This window comes from Thamnophis elegans, chromosome Z (assembly GCF_009769535.1).
Source record: "Thamnophis elegans isolate rThaEle1 chromosome Z, rThaEle1.pri, whole genome shotgun sequence".
NCBI classification, from domain to species: domain Eukaryota; kingdom Metazoa; phylum Chordata; class Lepidosauria; order Squamata; family Colubridae; genus Thamnophis; species Thamnophis elegans.
Genome location: NC_045558.1, coordinates 117,976,989 through 117,996,574, shown reverse-complemented (window position 1 = coordinate 117,996,574; position 19,586 = coordinate 117,976,989). Strand labels below are relative to the sequence as shown.

General features: G+C 42.0%; 1 protein-coding gene across 2 annotated transcripts in view; it reads left to right on the top strand.

Annotated features, from left to right (window-relative positions):
• Positions 1-8,315: 8,315 nt before the first annotated feature.
• Positions 8,316-19,586, top strand: part of HSPBP1 (HSPA (Hsp70) binding protein 1) — a 30,262-nt gene continuing 18,991 nt past the window's right edge. Inside the window, exons 1-5 of one of the 2 annotated variants that reach the window (XM_032237137.1) lie at positions 8,316-8,435; positions 12,115-12,304; positions 13,277-13,490; positions 14,902-15,126; positions 17,108-17,263. In XM_032237137.1, the coding sequence (XP_032093028.1) occupies positions 12,176-12,304; positions 13,277-13,490; positions 14,902-15,126; positions 17,108-17,263 (724 nt within the window). In that variant the 5' untranslated portion in view covers positions 8,316-8,435; positions 12,115-12,175. The remainder of the gene's footprint in view (positions 8,436-12,114; positions 12,305-13,276; positions 13,491-14,901; positions 15,127-17,107; positions 17,264-19,586) is intronic. The other variant, XM_032237138.1, reaches the window with a different exon arrangement.

Genomic DNA, 19,586 nt, shown 5'->3' with positions numbered 1-19,586 from the left:
GATTTGGCAGCCTAGATTAAAGATAGTTCCTGACTTACAACCAGTCTCTTGAGAGAATTCAAAATTCTCTCTCTCCCTCTCTCTCTGTCCCTCCCTCTCCACCAACTAACTCTATCTATCTATCTATCTATCTATCTATCTATCTATCTATCTATCTATCTATCTATCTATCTAGCTAGCTAGCTAGCTAGCTAGCTAGCTAGCTAGCTAGCTAGCTAGCTAGCTAACTATCATGTATCATCTATCTATCTGATATTAATAGGAAAGACAACAGCAATTTGTATCTGCCAAAGAGTGTAGCTATATGGTATGTTAAGTTTTTAGTTTTAGGTATCTTGAAATTGCCCTTTCATGGAACATTCATTTTTTCCTTTCACCCCTCTCCCACCCCAATTTTCCATTTCCTCTTTTTACCAATATTCTAGGTCTAGAGAGCCTACTGAATTATCAGTGGACCTCTGCTAACCCAGGGCTTATTCGAGCCTGTTAATACCAAACTATCTTTCTGCATCTGGATGGTACCATTCTGTGATAGGTTACGCACCACAAATTAGATGTTAGAGATAGTGATTTTATATATGTACATTGTCTTTTTACAGTTAGCCATAACATAATAAAATAAAACACTAAAATAACATAAATAAAATACTAAAGGTAAAGCCAAGAACATTTATTAAAGAAAGTCTAGAATAATGCACAATAAAATAGAATAAACATATTTGAAGGTTTTTTCCTTCTTTTTAAATTCTGGTAGCCAAAACTGTTACAGTGAAAAGGGCAAGGCAAAACAAAAACAGAATGAAATTAAGAAATAAAAATGCTTCTCGGAGGGCAGGTTTTGACGTCACAACGATACGACATGCAATCTTGGGGCTCCAGGATTGCTGTCGATATCTCTGTTGCTGGACGATCCTTTTGGATCTAAACAATTCTGAAGGAACGGTGATAGAGAAGAGCAGGTCCTGCTGATCTCAGGGACATCGCAAAGTCCCTGATCGATCCAGGAGAAAGCTCTTTTTGCTGACTATAAGAGAAGCAGTCAAAATGGCTGCAGAAGGTTGGGACAGTCAGAAGCAGAACAGGAGAGACAGTGTGTCGAAATGGTGAGAAAAATCCTTATTATTAGAGAAGAGAAAACCCAAAAGACTTAATTAAAATAAAATTGAAGACAGAAGGAAGTAAGCAATAAATAAATAAATAAATAAACAAATTTCAAATAAGAATTAACACTGATTTAAAACCATAGTATTATCTTTTTCACTTTAATTTTGTTTGTTTTCTATGGATGGATTTTTTTTATAAATGCCTTACACTTTTAAACTGGACTGGTCTTTTTTTCCTTCTTCTTCTATACTTCTTCCATTTTTTGTATTTGTGGATTAAAAGTTTTTTTACTCGCAAGGCTCGATCGGATCATAATCTTTAAACATTTTTTTTCTTCTGTTCCAGAGTTTGGAGTTTAGAAAGAGAGGCAAAAACAGTTTTTTTCAGATCGCACAGGGTAGGCCTCCTCCGAATTCCATCTGCCAGTCAGTGCCGACTGGCGACTACGCGGAGGAGAGCCTTCTCAGTTGCAGCTCCGACGCTATGGAACAATCTCCCCGTGGAGATCCGCACCCTCACCACCGTCCAGGCCTTCCGCACGGCCCTCAAGATCTGGCTATCCCGTCAGGCCTGGGGATAGGACTTTACTCTCTCCCCGCCCGAATGCTGAGTGAATGTTGTGCTTTTATTGTTAATTATTTTTTACTCACATTTTCTTTTATGTCTTGTCTTGCACTCCCCTCCCTCATTATTGCAAGCCGCCCTGAGTCCCCTCAGGGAAAAGGGCGGCCTATAAGTGTTCAATAAAACTCCAATAAACTCTAACAGTGGGAAAGAATGTAACACTGCTGTCTAGAGGCTAAAGGCTTGGTAACATCTGATAATACAAAGCTATTGGCTTTGTTTACTGAAAGGGTCAGTGGCTATACAGGTGTTTCTTTGAAGGAAAGAGAAAGCTTTGACCTGAAAAACTTTACTGAATTTGTTTGAAACTTAGCACCAGCCTTGGATGTTTTAGGGGCAGTGTCAATAACCTGGAAAAATCACCCAATATGAAGAAGAAAAGGGACTAACATTGCAAAGAATGCTAGAAATTCAAAAAGTCTTAATAATCACAGAGAGAATTGAAAAGAGATTTGAAATTATAGATCAAAATACAGAAATTGCAGAGGGAAGAGTTGAGAATATTTATAAAATAATGATGAAATTTGAGGACAGAGTTCAAAAAACCACAGAGACATATGAAAATGATAAAAAATTGTTGACACTGACAGCAAATCGAGAATGGAGGGAAATGATGTGTGAAATACGGAAAGGAGAGATCAATGAACTGGAACTCTATCTCAGATGTCAAAATATAGATGAAGAAAGGGGAAAAATTTGGCAGAAACAATGAGAGTAATTTCGGCAGAAGCACCAGCGATAACAAAGGTCAAGCTGACGAAAGGTACAGATAGAGGGTTTCGAATCTTTATAAGATATGCAATGAATAACAAGTTGTCAAGAGAAGTCCACATAAGACCTATCAAGAAAACACTTAGAATACAGATTCTACAAATGGCAAGGGATATTGGACTGTGCTATTTCTGAAAGGATACAGGATGTTGAAATGAAATGTCACAATAAAATTTAGTTAAATGTATTTAAATTTTAAGTACTATGTATAAGACAAAGTAATAATAGCTATAGCCAAATAAATGATTAATAATGATAATAAAGCATTTATATATACTAGATTGATAATATGAAATTTTATACAACCTGCAAGTGAGGATGATGGAGATGATGTTGAAAAGCCTTTTTATAAAAGATAAATAATTCTATATAGAATAGAATATAAAGATGTAATATCATTGGATGATTTCAGGATGATGTAATGAAATGACATAATTTACTTAAAATTTAACATATTTCATATAAAAAGGATGTAATAATAGCTATGCTTAATAGATGTTTAACGATTATAACAATTTGTATACATGTATATTGAATTGATGATACTAATAATGGAAAAACATGGAATTGAAAATTATTAGAGAATGTTATCAATCCTAACATAACAGAATGATTTAGAATAGGATATAAAAAATTCTTTATTATTGGATATATTGAAGATGATATAATGAATCATTACAATATAAATGGATATATTTAGAATACCTTGTTTAAAATGGAGAAACAATAGTGATAAGCAAACAAATGAAGTATAATAATAATGTATATATATTTGATTGACAATATGTGAATTTTGATAAACCTCAAGTGATGTCTATAGAAAGGACGCAGAAAGACCTTGTAACCAATCGACACACTGTATGCTGTTGAAGAGGTTTTTATGTTATATGTCGTGTGTTTGTGTTTGTTTGAAAATAAAAATTTTATTTAAAAAAAGAAATAAAAATGCTTCTCAAAGGAGAAACCTTTTTTTTGTGGGGGGGGGGGGGAGGCAGGAACTCTCCCTTGCATCCTATATTACACACATATGAGCATTAAGACACATGCTTTTGCAACTACGAATAAAGTAATAAAGGAAGGATCTGGGAAATTGGAAAAACAGCAGCTGACATTTGAAAAGATACAATGAACTTTCAAGATGACTGCAAGGCAGAAATACCCCTGATTTTCTTTTCATTTTTCTTTCATCTTTGCTTGATTGTTTGATTCAATTCAACCTAAAAATCTAGGCCACTATTTTTACTAAAGTTGCTGGAAGGAAGAACCTCTCTTTTCTTCTTAATGTATGAACATATGTAAACCCAAATACACATGTAATGCAAAACCTAAGAATAAGAACAAGTTTCTGAAATTTAGAGTTTGAGTACTTGGCATTAGATGCAAAGCTAGATGTATGTAGCAAGAAACCTATATGAGATAGTTAGTTTGGTCTAGTGGTTAAAGCACCAGCTAGAAACCAGGAGGCTGTAAAGGCTAGTCCTGCCTTAAACTTGAAAAACCAGGTGGGTGACTTTGGACCAGTCACTCTCTCTCAGCCCAACTCACCTCACAGGGTTGTTGTGGGGAAGGAAACAGGAGGAGGAAGGAGTATTATGTATGGTTTCCACCTTGAGTTATTTGTAAAAATAATAAAGGCAGTATAACAAAAACTAAGAAATAAAATACAGTACAAATCCACCATCTTCAAGATGAGTTATTTACTAATCCAGCTAAATAACATTTCTCAAAGTTGATGCTTTATAAGTATACATTAGCTGGAGGCTAATACACATTAAGAATGGTTGTAAGAACTGGATATGTCTAGACTAGTGAAAAGAAGGACTAGGGTTGACACAATAATAATGTTCCAATATTTGCCAGGCTGCCACAAAGAAGAGGGGGTCAAGCTATTATCCAAAGCACCAGAAGGCAGGACACAAGAAGCAATGGTTAGAAACTAAACAAGGAGAGAAGCTACCTAGAACTAAGGAGAACATTCTTTGACAGTGAGAACACTAAATCAGAGGATTGGCTTGCCTTGAGAAGTTGTGGGTGTTCCAACACTGAAGGGTTTTAATGAAGAAATTGGACGTTTGTCTGAAATGGTATAGGGTCTCCTGTTTGAGCAGGGAGTTGGACTAGAAAACCTTCAAGATCCCTTCCAACTGTGTTACAGGTAGTCCTCAACCTAATTTATGTTGCTTTCTTAATTGAGTTTTGCCCCATTTTATAGCTTTTCTTGCCATCTTTGTTAGGTGAATCACTGCAGTTGTTAAATTAGTAACAGGTGTGTTAAGTAAATCTGGTTTTCCCATTGAGTTTGCTTGTCAGAAGGTTGCAAAAGGGGATCACATGATCCCAGAACGCTGCAACTGTCATAATTGTGAGTCAGTTGCCAAGCATCCGAGTGTAAATCGCGTGACCACAGGGATGTGGCAATGGTCCTAAGTGTGAAAAATGATCATTTAGTCATTTAGTCATTTATTGACATTTATAGGCCGCCCTTTTCCCTGAGGGGACTCAGGGCGGCTTACAATTAATGGGAAGGGAGTGTAAGACAAAACACAAGAAAGAAAAAAATGTGAATAAAAAAATAAACCGATAAAACACAACATTCATTCAGCATTCGGGTGGGGTGAGATTCGAGTCTTATCCCCAGGCCTGACGGGATAGCCAGATCTTGAGGGCTGTGCGGAAGGTCTGGACGGTGGTGAGGGTGCGAATCTCCATGGGGAGATCGTTCCAAAGCGTCGGAGCTGCAACTGAGAAGGCTCTCCTCCGCGTAGTCGCCAGTCGGCACTGACTGGCGGATGGAATTCGGAGGAGGCCTACTCTATGCGATCTGATGGGACGAAGGGAGGTAATTGGCAGAAGGCAGTCTCTCAGATAGTCAGATCCACTACCATGGAGGGCTTTATGAATGGTGAGTAGCACCTTGAAGCGCACCCGGAGATCAACAGGTAGCCAGCGCAGCTCACGGAGGATCGGTGTTATGTGGTTATTCCAGCCTAGAGATCACAAGGGCTCGAGTGACTGTTGTGAGGACCTCCCGATTCAGGTAGGGCCGCAACTGGCGTACCAGGCGAACCTGGGCAAATGCCCCCCTGGTCACAGCTGACAAATGGTGGTCAAAAGTCAGCTGTGGGTCCAGGAGGACTCCCAAGTTGCGGACCCTGTCTGAGGGGTATAAATTTTGACCCCCCAGCCTGAGTGATGGAACGTTGGCCAAATTGTTGGGAGGGAAGCACAACAGCCACTCGGTCTTGTCCGGGTTGAGTACCAGTTTGTTAGCTCTCATCCAGTCCTTAACGGCCTCAAGACCCCGGTTCATCACGTCCACCGCTTCATTGAGTTGGCACGGGGCGGACAGATACAACTGTGTATCGTCCGCGTATTGATGGTATTTTATCCCGTGCCTCCGAATGATCTCACCCAGCGGTTTCATGTATATGTTGAATAGTAGGGGGGATAAGACCGAACGCTGCGGCACCCCATAAGTTAGGGGCCTCGGGGACGATCTCTGCCCCCCCACCAACACCAACTGCGACCTGTCCGAGAGGTAGGAGGAGAACCACTGCAAGACAGTGCCTCCCACTCCCACCTCCCGCAGTCGTCGCAGAAGGATACCATGGTCGATGGTATCGAAAGCCGCTGAGAGGTCAAGGAGAACCAGGATGGACGCATGGCCTCCATCTCTGGCTCTCCAGAGATCATCGGTCAATGCGACCAAAGTGGTTTCTGTGCTGTAACCGGGCCTGAAGCCGGACTGGAAGGGGTCAAGATAGCTAGCTTCCTCCAAGGTACGCTGAAGCTGGAAGGCCACCTTCTCAACAACCTTCCCAACAAAGGGAAGGTTGGAGACTGGACGATAGTTATTAAGAACGGCTGGATCCAAGGATGGTTTCTTCAGGAGGGGTCTCACCACCGCCGCTTTAAGTGCGGCGGGGAAGTGCCCCTCCCGAAGGGAGGCGGTAACAACCGCCTGGATCCAGCCTTGTGTCACCTCACTGCTGTTGGCAACCAGCCAGGAGGGACACGGGTCCAGTATACAGGTGGAGGCGCTCACAGCTCGCATAGCCTTGTCCACATCCCCGGAGGCAACATCCTGAAACTCAACCCAGAGATGGTCTGCCAAGTTTTTCCCCTCATAAGTAACTTTTTTCAGTGCTGTTGTAACCTTGGTCACTAAGTAAACTGTTGCAAGTTGCGGACTACCTGCATTCCGCGACTTCCAACAGGGCACATAAGGCCGCAATATTATCTGTGAAGATCCACATCCTCTTCACGACCTGTTTTCCTTGTTAACTTCTGGGAGCGGACTTTGTGGTATCTGAAGCAGACCATCCAGATTCAGTCACAGTTTTGTTCCTTATAGCATCAGTTTTGTGAACACTCAAGCTTGCTCTTCCAGCCTTGTATTCAGTGGACTGTGATAATACATACATGTACCAGAGGTGGTATTCAGCAGGTTCTGACCAGTTCTGGAGAACCAGTAGTGGAAATTTTGAGTAGTTCAATGAACTGGTAAATACCACCTCTGACTGGCTCCAACCCCATCTATTCTCTGCCTCCTGCGCCCCAGCTGATCAGGAGGAAATGAGGATTTTACATAACCTTCCCCTGTCATGCCCATCAAGCCACCCCCACAGAACCGGTAAAATGTTTGAACCCCACCAGATATATATACCTATCTACCTACACGCATACATATGTGTATGTGTATGTGTATGTGTATGTGTATGTGTATGTGTATGTGTATGTGTATGTGTGTGTGTGTGTGTGTATATATATATATATATATATATATATATATATATATATATATATATATATATATATATGTTATATTTATGCTGATAAATAAATAAAGGGAGACTAGTATAGATCTATTTCAAGCTATTTAGCTCTCATCAGCTAGCCACACCCTTACTGGGATTCGAACCTGTGCTGTATTGCATCTTAGGCAAAGGTCTTAGCCATCAAGCCACAGGTCTCCTCCTTATCAGCTGAAGCCAGGGAAGAAGGTATATATTAGTGTTACAACCCCTGGTAAGCCCCAATTATGGGAGGAAGGTCACACTTCCACTCTCTGTCTTCGGCTCGTCACAAGAGACCATCCAGACAGAAACCCAATATATACATACATACATACATACATACATACATACATACACATATACACTTGTATGCGTGTAGGTAGGTAGGTAGGCAGGCAGGCAGGCAAGCAGATAGACCTACACCACCCACCCACACATAAATACATACATACATACACTCAATATACTCCATTTTGAATAGAGTTGAAAGAGGAAGCTTGAGAGTTTAAAAGGTTGATGCTATATGGAACAAATCTGTGACTGAATCTCCTGCTTCGGATACCAGGAAGCCCAATCCAGTGTGTGTGTATGTGTGATATGTGTATGAGTAGGTATATACTATATACTTTTTTTTGGCAGCAGGCAACAGAATCTCATGTTTAATGTGTGCCTGCCTGCCCACAATAAAAAAAAAAATGACAATAAAGGTAATCTCATTTTAACGAGAAACTTAATGGGAGGGCGCGTTCAAGAATAAGCAAAAAACCGCGTCTCAACTTGGGACCCTTTGAAACTTGGCATATCCCCACGGATCTGCTTGCCCTCCACCCGCTTAGCCTCTTAGGGTCTCAGGGCTTCCTCCTTGCCGGGAGTCTGCGGAGAGGATCCGTCACGCCTCTACGCCGACGCGAGGAGGTCGCCGCTTGCGAAAGCGGAACTGGCGTCTTGTGTAATTCCCGAAAGCCGCCACCAGGGGCTCCCGAGTCCCCTCCCCTCCTCCGCCCAGTCTCCGCCCTTTCCTTCGCACGTGGTTGTCGATGGCCGCTCGCACAAGCTAGGCTGGCGAGAGACGCGTGTCCTTTGCGGGGCGATCGGCGGGAAGCGGGCAGATCAGCGTGGGAAAACGGACATCGCCGAGAGGTACCTGGACAAGGGGAGGACGGGGGCAGGTAGGACAGGGAGGAGAGGAAGGGCCACCTCCAGAAAAGGGGGAGGTTTGAATGAAGGGAAAAGAGACCCCCACCCTCATCCAGGGGGGAAAAGGGTTCATCATGGGGTTTAGGAAAGGGCAGGAAAATTGGGGTCTCCTCGGATCGTCCGTTCTTGGAAACCTGTATCAAGTTGTCACCTGTTTTTGGCCTTTAGGAAAATGCCAGTCCCAGAAAATGGCAGGGCTCAGAAAGGCAAATCGCCATTCCTCTGCAAACTCCCTTTGGCTTGTCCGGAAAAATCCTATAGTCTTCAATTACTTAGTGGAAAGTCTCTCCCCCTCTCCCCGACTCCATGCCATATCGGCTCCCTGGTTGTAAACGGGTGTGGGGCCTCCCAACACTCACAGCGATTACTACCTATTTGTAAACCTTACACAACAGTCCTGCACTGTAGGTCAGTGATATACATTTCCCCCGGGAGAAGTCGTTGCCACGGAGAGAAAGGCCTAAAGCCCATCTAATCATATTGGCTCAGAGCTATGGGCTTTCTGATTGGTACTAGACTCCTAGAGCTTCAGGAGAGGCAACTGGGAGAAAAATTTCTGGAGTTTTTTTGAAAACCGGAGCAAGAATTGGGGGGTCTTTGGTGCTCTCTGAGTTGCTTCTTTTCTTGCAGATGTTTCATTACCAAACTAAGTAATATCAGTGCTAGTAAGGAGTGCAGTTTGCTGTCTGTTTATATTATATTCTATAGAATTAGAATATAAACTGACAGCAAACTGCACTCCTTACTAGCACTGATGGTGTTACCTAGTTTGGATAAGGAAATGTCTGTAAGAAAACAAGTAAGATCAGAGAGCACCAAGGGCCCCTCATGTCAATCCTGAGCTACAAATATTCTCCTTTATTAGGAGCAAGAGCTGCATAGGACGGGTTATTGCTTTGGTTTATTTTTTCATTAAATAGTCTGCCCTCCCTCTGTACATAATTATTTCACTTCCTTATTTCAGCTTTGAAACAACAGTCTTGTAAGGTAGATTAAGATGAGAGCAAGGGAGATATCCAAAGTAGAGATAGTCCTCAACTTACAACAGTTCATTTAGTGACTGTTTGAAGTTACAACAGCATTGAAAAAACCCTGACATGACCGTTTTTCAAACTTGCAACTGTTTCAGCATCCCTATGGTCACATGATTTAAATTTATACCCTTGGCAACTGACTCATATTTATGACAGTTGCATTGTCCCAGGGTCAAGTGATCACCTTCTGTGACCTTTTGACAAGCAGAGTCAATGGGAAAGCCAGGTTCACTTCACAATGATATTACTAATCACAGTGATTCACTTAGCAACTGCGGCAAGGAAGGTTTAAGGTAGGGCAAAATTCATTTAACAAACATCTCACTTAGCAACAGAAATCTTGGGCTCAATTGTGGTCGTAAATCGAGGACTACCTGTAATTTTGAGATTATGCTACATCGGAGTGTCGATTTCATTGAGGGCCGCATCAGGGTTGTGTTTAACATTGGGGGGCCACGGCCAGAGTGGGCGTGACCAGCTCAACGTCACTCATTGAGGCTCCATTCTCAGCTGCGACGACCTCCTGCAGCCCTTTACCAGCGAAAACAGAGCTTCCCAAGTGTCGTTTTCACTGGCAAAGGCACCATGGGCCAGTCATTTGCTATTTCTAGGGCAGCCCTGTGGGCTAAACATAACCACCCTATGGCCTGGATCTAGCACGCTGGCCTTGAGTTTGACAGCCCTGTGCTACACCAAGTACCTAAAATAATTGCCTTGGGGTGCATTGGGGTGATTCCACAATAATTCCCAGATCTTGGTTTAGAGTTTACAATTATCAATTTCGATCCATGCATGACTTAGGAACCAAAGTAGCATAATTTGTCAGCTGGTCTACATTTGGAAACAATTAAAATTTCTAATATATACCGTATATTCCGCCGTATAAGATGACTGGGCGTATAAGACGACCCTCTACTTTCAGGCGCCCGCGAGCCAGCTGAAGGCCTCCGCACTGCTGGGCTTTCGTAGTTTGAGCTCAGCACCTTCCTCCTCCAGACTTCCAGCCAGACCTTACTAAGCCATCCCAGTGCTCATCCATCAATGTCCCCAGACGAGGAGCACCGAGTTTATCAATTGAAAGGCCGGCATCTGTGCTGGTGGCGGCACAGCTTTTTCTTTTGTTTTGGTTTTTTGGTATACCCGGCGTATAAGATGACCCCCGATTTTTGAAATAATTTTTTGGGATTAAAAAGTCATTTTATATGCTGGAAAATATGGTAATGCTTGACTGGGGATAGGAACTAGTGCACTCTTGACCTGATTTAACCCTTGGATTACCTCAGGAGAGACAGTTTGGTTAAGGCACCAGGCTAGTAACCAAGAAATAGTGAGTTCTAGTCCTGCCTTAGGCAGAAAAGCTGTCTGGTGACTTTGGGCCAGCTTAACCTTCCTCACAATGTTGTTGTAGAGAAAATAGGAAGAAGGAGGAGGATTAGACATGTTCACCACCTTGAATTATTTTTAAAAGAAAAGCAGGATAAAAAATGAATAAATTGGTAGCATAAATGATCTGAATTCTTCACTGGTTGTATACGTATACTAGGGTGGAATTTGTGGGGTGCAGGTTTTCCAGAACAGGATTTCTCATCTGTATTCTATTCTTATTCTTCCTATTCTCATATCTTCCAAAGTGTTATTTTTGTTTATGGACAGCATCCTGTTCTCATCCCTTTTCCCATGAAAGAAATCCTAAAAATCTTTAGCTAAGCCTCCACAACTGACATCTAGTGGGCAAAAGCTAGTTACGATTCTCTAAGCAGTAGAAAATTAGAAGACAGTCTTTTCGAGTATCTTGGTAGTTAGAAATATGTAACTTCTGACTCAATAATCCAGCCACAAAATAGAGTTGCTACCTATTCAGAGTAAATGGTGGCTTCCTTTTCCTGAATCTTTATATAATCCCAATAATCTTTGGGATTATTTAATTTGGATTCCTGCATTGAGCAGGAAATTGGATTTCTATGATCACTTTTGTGTTAATAGTCGATTAATGACTCCATTGATTAATGACTTAATGCTCAGTGGCCATGAAGTAAATTCTAGGAGGTATACTATGTGATTGTTGACAGGTTTGTCTGCAGGTCAAAAAAGTCAAGATGGTGTGTCACACACCACACATAAAAAGAGATGGGGTTTTGATTTTGTGGTTATGGTTGTGGCTTTTGTAAGTCCCTAACACAAGGGTTCCCAATCTTGGCAGCTTTAAGGTGCATGGACTTCAACTTGCAGAATTCCCCAGCCAGCCATGCTGTCTGGGGAATTCTGGGAGTTGAAGTCCATGTGTCATTTCTCTCAATTTAAAGTTGCCAAGGTTGGGAATCTCTTCCCTAGCAGACAACTTGGATTGCTGTGTGGGAGAAGTAGGAATGGAATTAAGTCTTCTGTCTCTAAGGATAATTTAAGACTGGCAAGCTTACATGGTGAAGAACACTTGTATTGCAATACTTGGGTGAAGGTTTCGCTTATAAAGAGAGCAGTGATATTTCTGAAAAGTAAGGACTGGAGCAAAGATGTGCCTGATCCTATGGTTAGGCTCCCCATGTTTTTTTCTCTTCCACTTATTCTTCTTTCTCTCTGTTTCTTTACAGTTCCTTTACAGTGTTGGTGATTTCCCTCCACGTTGGTGACTTGCGTCCACATTCCCCAACCATGGCTGAAGGGGGTACAGATGGGAACCAGCCACCGCGCGAGCATCCCCGCAATTTGCAGGGGCTGCTGCAGATGGCGGTCATGGCAGGCAACACCGAACCTGGTCAGACGGCACCTATGTCTGATGAGGTGTGCAGCTGGGCTCCTCAGGAGAGGGAATCGAGTCCAACGTTTAGACATAAGGGATTCCTGACTATCCAGGAAGGAAGTAGGATGTGAAAAAGAGGCCCTAAATTTTCTAGCAGGAAGTTGGACAAGGATAATGGATACATGGATTTAAGTCTGTCCTTAGACAGGAAAGCTTGCTTGGGGTAGTTAGCAGAATGTACCTCATAGGTTTGTTTAGGTTTTGCGGGGGAAATAGAAGAGAGAATGTATAGTTCCTGGAGGAAAGATTACCTTTAAATCTAGAAAGTGTTTCCCATCCTTAGCCATTTTAAGATGTGTGGACTTCAACTCCCAGAATACCTCCTCTGGTAGTTGAAATCCACACATCTTAAAATGACTAAGATTGGGAAACACTGATATAGAGATAATTATGGTAATGTTAATTATCACACTGTATTATGTGCAAGAAGAAAGAAAAAATTAAAGTATGCATCTTTAACAAACCTTTCCTATGCATTAATGGCAGAATTACTTTTAATAGTATTCATTGTGGGAAAGGTGAAAGCTAAGCATTTAAACACTTCTGATCCCTTCAGCAAGGAAATGAGATGTTATCATCCTAAATTAAGTACTGAGACTTCCTAGGAAAACCTGGGTTTAATCTATCCCTAGACATGATAATATTGAATCTGTCTGTCTCTCTCAAATCAATTTAGTTAATAGGATTATTGTTGATTTTTTCCCTCTTTCTTATTTAGTTGTACCAGTTTGTGTGTGTTTGTAATTTACTTAGTTACTCACTGGTGATTGCATTGTTATATTGCCTTTGGGACAACTGTTCGTGCCACCATCTTCACACGGCATGTTGCTCTGAGAGAGAAAAAATAAGCTCAAACATGGCATTTAAGGCATCCCAAGCACGAAAAGGGAAGATTATTTACCAATTCTCATTCCTCTTCTTCTCTCCACTCCATCTAATGGCCAATTTCCCAGAGGAGACAGTGGTTGCAGGAAGCCATGGTGGAGGCATTTCGTGGGCAGATGGATGAAGTGGAGCAAATGAAGGAATGTCTGCGTATTTTGGAAGAGTTAAGCCCAGGAGCAGAACGTGGGGAAAGTTCAGAGGAAACACATTCAGATCTTGACCAAAGGGAAAATGCCCTCAATGTGCTGGCAGAGTTGTGTGAAAACTTGGATAATGCTGCAGGTACAAAAGCAATCTCATCTGTGTACGTGAAAAATTGTTGTTTTGAGTATAAGAGGTCCATACTGCAGTATTATTTTCCCGATTCCAACTCATATTTCAAGCGAAAGAAGCATATATTTTTCTAAAAGGAAGTTCATTTATAGCACAAGGTTTCCCAACTTCAGCAACTTTAACTCATGTGGACTACCAGAATTCCCTCAGCTAGCACCTCTGGCTGATGAATTCTAAGATCTGAAATCCACATGTCTTCTTAAAAGTTTAGGAAACATTGACTTAAAATAATGATTGCGACCAAACCATTGCAAGATAAGGAATCAAAAAGACAAACCTGTTGAGCTGAATAAAATTCTTGCCTTCCCCTTCCCACCATATGGTCACTTGTCCAAGAAAAAGAAAGCTTTCATCAGCACTCCCAAAGAAACTGTAATAAGGCTTGAATCAGAAGGAAATAACTTTTTTGAAAGCCAGCCTGATTTTATGGCTATAGGGATTATGACCATACTGCTAATGCAAGTTGAGAAGACCTATTTGGGAAAGGAATTTTTAAAGGAATGGATTATTCATGGGTTTTAATATATAAAATCAAATCAAACACCTGTTTTTGTTTTATTTCTAAGAAATTGCACTTTGCAATTGGGCAATTTGAGGCCATATAATCTGAGTGGACTTCAAAGGACTTTGGGATGGGAAGTGCACATGGGTGCAGTTCATTGACTGGCATATATAATCCTTAATATGCAAAATATTTTACGGAGATCACTGGAGAATCACAAAAGTAAAACTACAGATTCCCACAATTCTCAGCATAGGCATATTTACTGTGGAATTCTAGGAGTTGGAGTCCACATATCTGGAGGTCATTCAAGTGGAGAAAGCAGTTGTATCCTTACTCCTTGAGCTATAACAGAGTGAGTAAGGCCAGAAGAAGTTAGCTAGTATTCTGCCAGTATCACTGTCTTCTTTTGGTTATAGGCAGTTCTCAAGTAATAACTCTAATAAGGGCTGGAGTCATGCTTGTCTTTAAGTGACTGAGCTGATTTTACAACTTTTTTTGTGTGTCAGTAGTTAAGTGAATCACTATGGCTGTTCAGCAAATATGAGGTTATTAAACAAACCCATTGTCTGCAATGGCTTTTTTTTTTTTTTTGGCTGGAAGAGAACAGCAATTTCTGGCAAAAAGCAATGCAAATTGTGGACATATGAACTTCATCTGCTGCAAATGGCCATAAATGCAGTCTCGCTGCTGAGCACCAAATTGTGATCATGTGACTGTCGATGGGTGGGGGTGTTTTTCAGAACTTTGTATCCAGGTCATTAAATGCATTTTGGTGGTCCATCGTAAGTTTGAACTATTGCTAGGTGATTGGTTGTAAGTCAAGGACTACCTGTACTGCTTTCAATCATCTTACAGATTTCTGCAAACTGGAAGGCATGCGGCTGTTGGCCCACCGATACCTGGAACATGAAGAGCAGGAACTGCGATGGCGAGCTGCCCATCTGGTGGGCACCTGTGCCCAGAATGTGCCCATGGTTCAAGAGCAGGCCCTGGCGCTGGGCTGCATGAGGAAGCTGCTACGGCTGCTGGATCATGACCCCAGCGAGGCTGTTCGGATCAAGGCGCTCTTTGCCATTTCTTGTGAGTGGGAAACGATGGCTGCTTAGTGAACGGAGAGCCAAGCTGAAAGTGTTATAGAAGGCTTATCCCAGTATATATCCCAACATAACTGTTGGCTATGCAACAGGGGAAGAAAGAAATCTAGTGTTTTTATTTACTTAGACAACAGTGAAATAGAGAGGTGGACGGTTAAGAAATATGAAGTATGTATATATGTATGTATGTATGCATGTATGTATGTATGTGTATGTATGTATGTGTAAATGCCAAGCAAGCAAGTAATGGAACCATTTATGTTAGGGAAAAGAAGGAGGAAGATTTAGTGCTTCCATAGCACCACTCTCTTGATCAGTAAGGCAACCATCCAGTTGTTTCAACTTTTTAAAATATGATTAGGATTATTATCACTTTTAGGGACGGGGTGGCTCAGTGGCTAAGATGCTGAGCTTGTTGATCCGAAGATCAGTGATTTGAATCCCTAGCACTGCATAACTTAGTGAGCTCCCATTAGTTGTCCCCGCTTCTGCCAACCTAACAGTTTGAAAACACATAAAAAATTTAAGTAGAAAAATAGAAACCACCTTTGATGGGAATGTAACGGCGTTCCATGCACCATTGGTGTTTAGTCATGCTGGCCACAGGACCACGGAGACGTCTTCGGACAAAGCTGGCTCTTCAGCTTTGAAACAGAGATGAGCACCGCCCCTAGAGTTGGGAACGACTAACACATATGTGCAAGGGGAACCTTTACTTTTACCTATTATCACTTTTAGCACTTGGGATGTTAATGAGTCTGGGGTCATTGTACACATGAGTGTGGCAAACGTTACGGCATTTTGCATTACCACTCCTGTGCATTCTAACCATCATAATAACCAAAAGGAGCTGTGGAGTTATAGTTCAAAACATCATCTGGAGGTAAAGGTCTTTCTTACCTTAAACTTCCTTTTCTGTTCTTTTCTTCTTTCCAAGACGCTGTCAAAAGCAGCTAGCAGCTGTCTTAAACCAGGCAGCAAAAATCAAAGCACTATACACACACTCCATGAGAATGCTGCTTTTGGTTGCGAATTGCCTCTTGTGCTTATGCCTGAACAGAAGCACAGGATGCTGAGATACCAAGATACCCTGGCCTATTGGGGTTTTCTTGAAACAAACCATTATTAGATGCCTGGAGCAAACGTGGAATGTACATCTCAGGGAGCCAAATTTGTCATTTGAAAATCATGCTCTTGACAGTGGAATTTATGTTAGAGAGTTAATTCTAATCTTAAAATTGATTGCAGGAAAGTATGGCCTGAAGGTGATAGGTGAGCAGGAGGGTTTTCGGATAATTACCAGGGTTTCGGATAATTGTATAGTGTCATGGCTGTTCTGGCATTTAATGAATGTTGTAAGATGTAATTATAGAGCCTGATTCGTGGGTAATGGCATTCTTGTTCTTGGTTATACTATCGGGGGATGAAATACCATATTTTTCAGAGTATAAGACGCACCTTCCTCCCCTAAAAGAGCGTGGAAATGTTGGTGCATCTTATACACCAGATACAGCCATTTTTGGCGCCTTGCATCCCATTTTTGCAAAAAAATTGGCGAAAAACTGGCTGTTTTTCCCTTCCTCCAACCCCCAGAAGCACTATGCAGGTTTTAGCAGGGCTGGGAGGAGGGGGAAATGCCCCCATTTTTGTGAAAAACGGCCCATTTTCCACCCGATTTTTGCAAAAATGGGCATTTTTGCCTATTCCCAGTCCTGCTAAAGCCTGCTGGGGAGCAGGAAGGAGAAAAATGTTTTTTTCTTACTTACCTCTTTGAAATCTTGGTGCATCTTATACACCGGTGCGTATTATAGTCCGAAAAATACGCTAAGTGGATGAGATGTGAATGTTGAACTGGGTTGGAACTGCGTGGAGTCATTCACTGTTGGTCCTTCATTGTTCAGTCAACTGATTGTCCAGTCTGCATTTGCTCATTTTCATCCTTCTTCCTATTTCCTTCTGCTTACCAGGCTTAGTAAGAGCCCAAGAAGCTGGCCTACAGCAATTCTTACGCCTTGATGGCTTCTCTGTACTCATGAGGGCCATGCAGAGTAATGTACAGAAACTGAAGGTGAAATCGGCCTTCCTCCTCCAGAATCTTCTCATAAACCACCCAGAACAGAAAGGTCAGAGTCTTTTTTTAAAGGGTTTATGGGTGAAAAAGAGCAGGGAGGGAGCTGCTGTCCTTTGCAGGGTTTTGCTATGTGTCTGGTTCACTTTCTTCTGCTTCGTTTTAGGAATCAGTCTTTAAATGTTTAATTCTTTATTGCCTCTTTCGTGATCTCTTTTAACCTATCTGTCTGAAATCTCCTGGTTTTGCTGGTCTGTGTTTTTTATGGTCATGACTGTTGAAAGCTTCTTGTTCTGATTGGCCCATAGCTTCTTATCAGGATTGTTCCCGCCAATAAAACCAGCCATTTTCCAGAGAATCAGATCTTCGCTCTTGGTGGGAATGAAGTCTGCGGTACTTACTTTGGATCTTGTAACCCACATTTCTTCCTGGAACAGACTGACTTCTTGGAGGTTCCTGGAAATCCTCATTTAGTGACTGCCTCATTTAGCAACCATTCACAGTTACGGCAATGATGAAAAAGTTACGACCAATCTTCACATTTACAACCTTGGCAGTCTGTAAAGCATCTGAAAGCTGATGATCGTAAACAAAGTCAGGGTTTTAGTTACCAACCACTTCATTCAGTGACCAAGTTGCTGGTCATAGTTATAATCATTAAATGAGGACTGCCTGTATTTCTTTCAATACACAGAAATTACCTTGTGAAGACCTTCTAGAGCAGTGATGGAGAACCTTTTTGGCACTGAGTGCCGAAAAGGTCATGCGGAAACATGAGTGTGTATGCGCGCTCGTTGGGGCTGCACTCTGGGAAAGCCGAACTTCCAGGTTTCTAGTGTGCATGTGTACCCGATGATGAGCCGGCCGGCGCGCATGTGCAGGCTGGTTTCTGGTACTGCCGCGCACGGGACGGGATTGTGCTCTGGAAAGTTGAACAATCAGCAGGCCGACGCACATACGCACATCCATTTTCGGCACTGGTGCACGTGCGAAGGACAGGTGATCATTGCACACGCATGCGTGCCAGAAACCCAGAAGACAAACCCGTGCCGGTGACATGGTTTCACGTGCCACTTTGGGCATGCATGCCATAGGTTTGCTATCACAATTCTAGAGCCCTGCTAGAAGTTATTGGATGCATTAGGATAGGGTGTCAAGCTCGATTTCATTGAGGGCTGCATCAGGATTGTGTTTGACCTTGGGGGGGGGGGACCTGGGGTGGGTGTGCGTGGCCAGCTCAATGTCACTCGTGTCGAGGGGCACCTGTGGTGGCCAAGTGCTAAGGCAGGACTTCCCTCAGACCCTCACTCACTCATAATCTTCCTTCCTTCCTCCTTTTTCTTCTCTCTTAATTCTCCTTCCTTCCCCTCTTTCCTTATTTTTTAATATTTTTTTTATTTTTAGTATATAAATAAAGAGCAACAGTTTCAATGTATATATAAACAGTGTGTTGTCTTGTTAGTTAGAGCAATAATAATAATAATGTAGTTATTGTATTGTGATATAACAGTATTTTCTCAGCATAATATTAATACTTAATTATTAATACTAAATCATATTAATAATAAACATATAATAAATCCCATGTATCAGAATATTCCGTATCATCCTTCTCTTTAATTTCAAGTGTTAATCTATCCATTTCTGCACATTCTAATACTTTTTAAAATTATCTTCTCATCTGTAGGGATCTCCACACCTTTCCAATAATGTGCAAATACAATTCTAGCCACTGTTAACACATGTAGTATTAGATACATAGTCCCTTTATTATATTTTTCTGGTATGATACCCAACAAATATTTCTGGTTTCAGAGCTATATGTTCCTTTCCTTATTTTTTTCTTCCTTCAGTCTTCGGCCAGTGAAAATGAGATCTGAGAGCTTCCAGAGCTCAATTTTTGCTGGCAGAGGAACTGCGGGCCTGTCTTTTGCTGTTTCCAAGACACCTCCACGGGCCAAATCTAAGCACCCCATGGACTGGATCTGGCCTGTGGGCCTTGAGTTTGGCATTAGATTGAATCCCTAGGGCTGCGTACTGGAGTGAGCTTCATTTACTTGTCCCAGCTTCTGCCAACCTAGCAGTTCGAAAGCATGTAAAAATGCAAGTAGAAAAATAGGAACCACCTTTGGTGGGAAGGTAGCAGCGTTCCATGCGCCTTTGGCGTTAAGTCATGCCAGCCACATGACCACGTAGACGTCTTTGGACAGTGCTGGCTCTTCGGCTTTGAAACGGAGATGAGCATCGCCCCCTAGAGTTGGAAATGACTAGCACGCATGTGCAGGGGAACCTTTACTTTTTATGGTTGTGGGCACCCACTGAGCTGTGCGTAAGGATTGCTTAAATGCCTCAATCTTTCCTGTGCAGTTTTCACAGAT